The sequence below is a fragment of the Equus asinus genome, chromosome 13 (assembly GCF_041296235.1).
Source record: "Equus asinus isolate D_3611 breed Donkey chromosome 13, EquAss-T2T_v2, whole genome shotgun sequence".
NCBI lineage: Eukaryota > Metazoa > Chordata > Mammalia > Perissodactyla > Equidae > Equus > Equus asinus.
Genome location: NC_091802.1, coordinates 15665327 through 15673555, shown reverse-complemented (window position 1 = coordinate 15673555; position 8229 = coordinate 15665327). Strand labels below are relative to the sequence as shown.

The 8229-nt window shown below is 39.7% G+C and overlaps 1 protein-coding gene across 2 annotated transcripts; it reads left to right on the top strand.

Annotated features, from left to right (window-relative positions):
- Nucleotides 1-861: 861 nt before the first annotated feature.
- On the top strand, nucleotides 862-7976 carry LOC106821960 (olfactory receptor 3A2-like). Of its 2 annotated transcripts, XM_070482149.1 has the most exons (4): nucleotides 874-1645; nucleotides 5497-5586; nucleotides 6039-6086; nucleotides 7489-7976. In XM_070482149.1, the coding sequence occupies exons 1-2, from the start codon at nucleotides 874-876 to the stop codon at nucleotides 5583-5585; spliced, it is 861 nt and encodes a 286-aa protein (XP_070338250.1). In that variant the 3' UTR covers nucleotide 5586; nucleotides 6039-6086; nucleotides 7489-7976. The 2 variants fall into 2 exon arrangements, with proteins under 2 accessions (XP_014682346.2, XP_070338250.1); XM_014826860.3 differs by lacking the exons at nucleotides 5497-5586; nucleotides 6039-6086; nucleotides 7489-7976 and having other exon boundaries at nucleotides 862-1821.
- The last annotated feature ends 253 nt before the right edge of the window (nucleotides 7977-8229 follow it).

Below are 8229 nucleotides of genomic sequence, written 5' to 3'. Positions count from 1 at the left end.
TATAAGATCCGAAAGACTTAGCTCAATCAGGTTCTCTATCTAACTGTCTGCTTCATTGGAGAATGTCTCCTTAGAACTATTGGTCACTCTACCACTCCTGAGTTAAGATGAAGGGGAAGGACAGTGGCTGTGCAATGCAGAAGACTACCAGCACCCAGCAGAAACCAACCCACAGGTGTGCTTACAATGTTGATTTCAGAGGCATGTAGCAGAAATTATAAAAAGAATAAATAATTTTAAATTAAACTGTTACTCAAAGTCCAGTTTAAGGGCTTAATTAACAAGAACACCAAATACTTAGTGACTAGAGGATTTTGAATTTACACTTCAGAGTATGCCCATCACCTTACAGAAATGGCCTTGGCTGGACTATCTGATATTCACAATCATGGGTATCTTCTCTCTGATTCTTGCCATACCTTTGCTTGATCTTCAATATTTCTAGAAGGCATGAAACCTAGGTTATGTTTTAAATGCTTTCTACTTTCTCAGGAAGAATCATTAATTGTTCTATTTTGAAATCTGCTTATTGGTTTCGGCTGATATCTCAGAGTAAAATGAAGAAATTCCATCTTACTCCCATTGCATTCAAAGAGAAAGTCTGCTTTTATCTTAAAGCATTCTGGCCCTTTAAGCTAGGAGAGGATGCGATGTTCAAGGTGGTGGGCAGCTCAGCTAGAGCCTGGTAAAGACATTGATGTGATGGAGAAGGTCAGTGAGTGAGGTGTGGCCTGGGGAGTGGGAAAATCATCATTGGACAGCTGGGAACTTACCTGGAGCTTTGAACATAGGTGGTTTACAACATTTATGATGAGTAAATTAAATTCAATGCCCTGATAGTTCTCCTCCTGGGATATTTCCTCACAGGGACTCATGGATCCAGGATCTGGGAACAACAAGACAGCTGTTGCTGAGTTCATTCTATTGGGCTTGGTACAAAGTGAAAAGCTGCAATCTGTGGTCTTTGTGCTCTTCCTCTTTGCCTACCTGGTCACAGTTGGGGGCAACCTCAGTATTCTGACAGCCACCTTGGTGGAACCCAAACTCCACACCCCCATGTACTTCTTCCTGGGGAACCTATCAGCTCTGGATGTTGGATGTATTACTGTCACTGTTCCTGCGATGTTGGGTCATATTTTGTCCCACAAGCATACAATTTCTTATGAAGCCTGCCTCACACAGCTGTTCTTCTTCCACCTCCTGGCTGGAATGGACTGCTTCCTGTTGACAGCCATGGCCTATGACCGATTCCTGGCCATCTGCCGGCCCCTCACCTATAGCACCCGCATGAACCAGGCAGTCCAGTGGATGTTGGTGGCTGTGTCCTGGGCCTGTGCCTTCACCAATGCACTGACCCATACTATTGCCTTAACTACCCTCAACTTCTGTGGTCCCAATGAGGTCAATCACTTCTATTGTGACCTCCCACAGCTCTTCCAGCTCTCTTGCTCCAGCACTCAACTCAATGAGCTGCTGCTCTTTGCCGCATGTTTCATAATGGCGGGTGTAGCTATGGTTCTCATCATCACCTCCTACATCCACGTGGCAGCTGTAGTTCTTCAGATCCATTCAGTGGAGGGCAAGAAGAAGGCCTTCTCCACGTGTGGCTCCCACCTCACTGTGGTTTGCCTCTTTTACGGGACAGGTATCTTCAACTACGTGCGTTTGGGTTCAGTAGAAGCTTCAGACAAGGATAAAGGGGTTGGTGTTTTCAATACAGTTATCAATCCCATGCTGAACCCATTAATCTATAGCCTTAGAAACCCTGATGTTCAGGGTGCCTTGTGGCGGGTACTTGTGGGGAGGGAGTCACTGACCTGAGGGGTGATAGATCTCTCCTTTCCTGCCCTTTCTGGATTGAGGAATATTTCCCAAGAAGGCAGTAATCTGGAAAAATTGTAATGGACCATTTTTCCTGTCTCTTGATGTATGAAGAGTTGTGTGACACACTTGTCCTATAAGGTAACCCTTCATAATTCATTTATTTATTCATACAAGTATTTATTGGATTGTTTCATGATCCAGACACACTCTTCCAGGACATTGGTAAACAAAGAGACAAAATCTTTCCACATATCAACTCACATTCTAATGATGGGACAAAATAAATGAATTAAATGAGCATCCTCCGTGGAATATCACATAGTGGTAAGTGCTACAGAGGAAAACAAATAAGACGGGAGATACGAAGTTATGTTCTACCGGGCAGGTTGCCACCTTGTTTTGACTGTCCTCAGCTTCTGGGTAGAGTTGAAGCCTTGGAAGCCCAATAGTTCTGGGCAGCAATGTCCTAGAGGGAAGGGCTATTTGATTAATCACAGCCTAAGTAACCAAGAATATCACTGTGAAGTTTTCTTCTGGAGGGGATATGAGAGTCCCTCTAGGTAAGAGTGCAGTAAGATGTTTTAAATCATGGACTCAGTGTCAAGGATTATTCTATCTTACTGTTCACCTTTCACCTCTAAGAAAATCAGTTCCTTCTCTCTACTACCACAAAAGAATCCCATAGGATTTTTAGGGGACAGGTAGGGTCTATAGAGGGAAATAGCCCACTAAATAAAAACTACATCAATGTATGCGTGATTTATCTTCAGGTCAAAAAAGGAATGCTCCATCTCCAGCCCCTGCATGTCTTTCTCTCTTATTGGATAAGTCACCTTCCTCAAATATACAATCAAGCCTTTGAAAGAATAAGCAGTTATACTCCAACTGGGTCCTAAGAGTTTTCAATGTAGAATGTCCAATATAACCTTCTCCTCCAAAGTATTACTTTTCTCTTCCAAACCTCCTAGCTCAGAAAGTATCCATAAATGAAAGACGCCTCTTCCCAACTTCATTTCATTAGTGCATCAGTACAGCTCCAACCCAGAGAATTTCCTCATATTGATGTTTATCCAGCTTTCACCTCATCCATTTCTGATTTGTATCTTTTCTCCACCCTCACTTGGAAGAGTACTTACACTGTTCTGGTAATTCTACTCTCCCTTTCCTGTAACACCTCTAAAACTGTCCCATGGCTACACCTACAGCCTGGCTTCTCTGTGTCCTCTTCTTGAAGCCAAGGAACTTGAAGGATGGGCTGAGATGAGGACGGGAAGAAAAGACATGAGAATGGGAGGTAGGACAGGATTAGGAGTGGAAGAATGAAGATATAATATGTGGATATAAAGAGGGATGGGATAGGATGGTGAGCAAGAGGGATCAGAAAGAAGGATAGAAATTAGGGAAAAGAAACAAGGAATGGGAGATAAGAAAGGATTGAAAATTAGGAGTATCAAACAAGATGCCTCAGGAATATTGATGATGTCAAAGATGGATGTGAAGAAAATGAAGAATGAATAGAGATGGGAGATGAGAATAAAATTCATACTATAGAATCACTTTTTATCTGCATGTGGCCATGTAATAACTAGTATCTTTGATGTTATGGTTGGGCCTCACCTTTCCTACTAGGAAAAAAAGTTTGTTTTGCTGAAGGTATAATGATGCAAAGTATTCTGGGAACTCCTCTTCTGCTCCCCTTGGCTAGGAGATGATCTTAGAGGGACAGAAAACAGGACCAACAGATGGGAGAGAGGGAGGGAGGATGTGCATGCTGAGGGTTCCTCTTCCACAATCTCACTAGGACATCAAAGTTATCAGCCTCCCTGCTTTTGGGAACAGAGCTTGCCAATACAGTCTAGAAAACAGAGATGAAGTGTGTCTCTTTAGTGATACTCTTGGGTCTCCAGGCACTTCAGGGTTAAAGAGAATGAGTTTCCCTCAAGAGGCAAAATTCTTGTGAATGAAAATCAGGAATGTGGACTCTAATTGCTGCTCTGTGACCTTAGAAAGTTCCTTTCTATGGTTGGACTTTTTTCCACATATACCATAAGAAACTGGGACAAGATCATCTCTCCACAGTTCTTCACATTTAATGACCTTGACCACAATAACCTGTATGAACTTTTTCTCAGAGCCGAACACAGAAAATACTTTGAGAGCATTACCACTGCCATTTCTACCACTCCATCTACCCCAAGAGCATTTGACACCATCCAGCTAATCTTATCTATTACCCCAGATGATCTCCAGGTCTTGGCATTGCTACCTCCCTAACACTCATCCCAAACTCTTAAGGATGTGTTCCAAGTATCTGCTCAATCCTCCAAGACCAAAGGGCTTTTATAACATGTGAGGAAGCTGCATTTTCTTTGGGATTTCTCTCTGTCCCCAAACGTAAATATCTTTATTTGAAACTTATTTAGAAATGTCATATCTGATAGTGGAAACATTCAGAAAATATTATTTTGTCACGTAGAAAGGAAAAATCCGAGTGTCCCTTTACTTCACCAAAAATAGCATTATTCAGAGTTAATTCCTCTTAAAAATTATATATTTATTCCTCCAGAGTTTTTACACGTATGTGATATGCACATTTCACATCAGTAGAAGCATTACTGTTCTGAAATCTGATTTTTACTTTTCCTACACATTATGCAATATAACTTTTACATGACAATGACTAAAGTTGAGTTTTATCTGTTTTAACGGTTTCACAGATATATTATTGTACACATAAACCATAAGTTATTTAATCACTCCCCTATTGATATAATTTGGATTGTTTCCAATTGTTTTGCAATAACATACAATGCTGTGATGAATACCTTGACAGAGATGTCTTTCAAAATTTCTCTAGTTATTTACTTAAGATCAATCCCTATAACTTTATCAAGTTAATGGAAGTGCAAATGTAAATTTTGAGATACACATGCACATATATACATTGTCCTCTTACCTTCTAAAACCTTTGCACCAACTTGTACGTCCACTAGGTTATGATAGTGTCTGTTTATCCACATCCCTGCCATCAAAGATTATTATAAAGACCTTTAATTTTTACAATTAGACAGGATAGTGCTTTTATTTGAATTTTTAATTCTAGTTAACACTGCAATTAGATATCTTTTTCATATTTATTAGCCAATTGTATTTCTTCTTTTGGAATTGCACTTTGACAGCTTTTGCCTCTTTTGGATGTCAGCTTTTTGTCATATAGGCTGCAAATATTTTCTCTAACTTGCCCTTTGTCTTTCAATTTGATGTGTTTTGCCAAATAGATGTGTGCCATTTTTATGTGGTCAGATCTGTTTGCCTTTTCTTCTAATGCTTTTTGATTTTGTTTCTCACTTTGAGTGGAAAAGACTTTTCCATCTGTATCAGGCAAGATAGGCCAGATCATGTTGTGCTAACAAACAGCCCCTAAAATCTCAGTGGTTTACAACAGTGAAGGTTAATTTCACATTCATATGAACTCATCTGATGGATCTAAGAAGAGTTGTTGTCTTTTAGATTGCTCATCTTTTTTCTAATTGTGAGAAAGAAAGTAAGGATTTCCAAGTTCTTTATGTGTGAGAGTAGAAACTGGAAGTTTACGTTTTATTTTATTTGATAATTGCTTGTGGTGTACATTTATAGTCTTTCTGACAGCTGCCAATTTCCATTGGCATCCAGGTGTTTTCACCCATGACTCCAGAGTGGAGGTATCAGCATATCCAACAGACCTGGCTACAATGATGGTCCTACATGGGCATGTGACCTAAGGTAGTTTATTGAAATTCTTTATACTAGCATTTCCCAACTGAGTTTCCATGGCAGAAATAAGCCATGTACAGAATGATTTGAATGACTGTTTTCTCAATTCTCCCAAGACTACATAGTTGGAAACATTCTAGACGCACAGATCAGAAGTTAATTCATTACATAGAACAGATACCTTATAGGTTATTAGACACATATATAATTTAAAATTTTCTAGTAGCCATATTTAGAAAGGTAAAAATAAACAAATGAAATTAAGTTTAATATTTTATTTAATTTTATTTATCTAAAATATCATTTCAATATGTAATCAACTTAAGAAATTATAAATGAGATATCTTGCATTCTTGTTTTTCGTACTGTCTTCAAAATCTGGTGTGTATTTTAAACTTATAGCACAGCTCAATACGGATGCTAAATTTTCATCAAAAACACTTGTCTGGGTCTTCTCACAGGCTCCAATCAAGGTGTCACCAAGCTGTCTCAAGGCTTGACTGGGAAGGGTAAGCTTCCACGCTCATTCACATGCTCGTGGGCAGGATTCAGTCCTTGCAGGTTGTTGGACTGAGGGCCTCAGGACCTCACGGGCTGGTAGCTGGAGGCTGCCTTCAGTTCCTTGATACTAGGGCCTCTGAAAACATGGTGGTCTCCTTCCTTAGAGCAAGAAAAGAACCAGAGAGAAAGATGGACAAAGAAAGATGGCAAAGTAGGAGGTCCCTTGCTTGCATCCCTGCTCAGCAGCAATAATTTGGCAACCAGACACCGACAAAAGTTCCTTTGTGGAGCTTTGGGACCCAGGTAATAAGGAGACTGTGGAGCCCTGGTGGAGCCCAAGATCAAGGGGGACTGTTTTGAGAAGGCAGGCCTGCACCCAGGTGGCAGACTTATGGATCATGTTCCTGGCTACAGACCCAGAAACTGCCCTGTCCCACTGTGGACTCAGCTATAGTCCTGTCTGGTGTTGGTCCTGTGACCAGCAATGTTTACAAAGGACCTAGAAAGAGTCACACCCATCCGTGCCCCAGGTGACGGGTTTGCTGACTTTGTTTCTGCCCTGGACCCTGAAGCAATCCATAGCCAGGCTCCAGCCACTCTTAGTTGCCAGTCCTACCTGTCCAGGGACTGAGCAAGAGACACACCTGTCTGGACTCTGAGGCAGGCCCTCTGCCCTCAGTATGACTGTAGATCCAGAAATGGCCCTATAACTCAGGTCCAGACGCTCTCAGCTGCAGGCTGCAGAGTTATTTGTATTATATATATGATCTCATTTATATGTGGAATCTGAAAAGTCAAACTCACAGAACCAGAGAGTAGAAAGTTGGTTGTCAAGGGCTGAGGGATGGGGAAAATGGGGGATGTTGGTCAAAGGGTACAAACTTTCAGTGATATGTAATAAGTGTGGTGACTATAATTAATAATAATGTATTGTATATTTGAAAAAAGTGCTCTGGAGACAAAAAGAAAAAAAAAAGCAAGAATGAGAGACAGAGAGGAAGAGAGAGATCAGACTCTTATAATACCTAATCTCAGAAGTGATGTCCCATCACTCTATTGCATTCTTTTTTGTTTTTGAGGTATAATTAACATATAACATCATATTAGTTTCAGATGTACAACACAATGATTTAATATTTGTATATATTGCAAATTGATCACCACAGTAAGTCTGGTTAACATCTGTTACCATATGTAGTTACAATTTTTTTTCTTGTGACGAGAATTTTTAAGATTTACTCACTTAGCAACTTTCAAATGTGCAAGACAGTATTAATAATTGTAGTCACCATGCTGTATGTTCCATCTCCATTACTTATTTATTTAATAACTGGAAGTTTACACCTTTTGATCCCTTTCACTCATTTTGCCCACCACTTAGCCCCACTTTTACAATATTCTATTTTTTAGGAGCAAGTGTCTAAATTGAGCTCACACTCAAGGGACGGGATTGTACACGGACATGAACTCCAGGAGTAGGAATCATCCAGATCCATTCTAGAAGCCGACACACCCACAATCTACAAGCCTGTCAGGTGAATGGATATGAATGGAATACGAATCAGAAGTAGAAATGATCAAACTACTGACATTCACAACAACATGAATAAACTTAAAAAATATTGTGCTCTTTGGAAGAAGTCAGACACAAATGATTTCATCTGTCTGAAATTCTAGAAAATGTGAACTAACCTACAGTGAAAGAAACAGCTCTGTGGCTGCCTGGGTCCTGAGGTGGAAGGAGGGATATTAACAAAGGACCAGGAAACTTACCAGTGAGGAAAATGTTCTGCATTTTGATTGTGGTGGAAGGTACACTAGTATATACATCTGCCAAAACTCATCAAATTGTGTTCTGTAAATTATATTTTATGTACATTATATCAATAAAATTGATTAAAAAGAGAATATGTACAATATGATACCATTTACATTAAATTCCGCAAACTTGCAAACATAAATAATATACATGTTTTAGGATATATATATAGGTATAAAACTATGAAGGGAAGGAAAAAATGATAAACACAAAATTCAGGGTTATGCTTTTTCCTGAAGGAGAGAATACATAAAGGCACTTGTTATGTTCTATTTATTAGACTCCCTGGTAAACATATGGTTGTTGATTACATCATTCTTTTTATCTTATAA

Bases quoted from the DNA above. Each gene is read 5' to 3' on its own strand.
- LOC106821960 (XM_014826860.3), top strand. From the start codon at position 874: ATGGATCCAGGATCTGGGAACAACAAGACAGCTGTTGCTGAGTTCATT.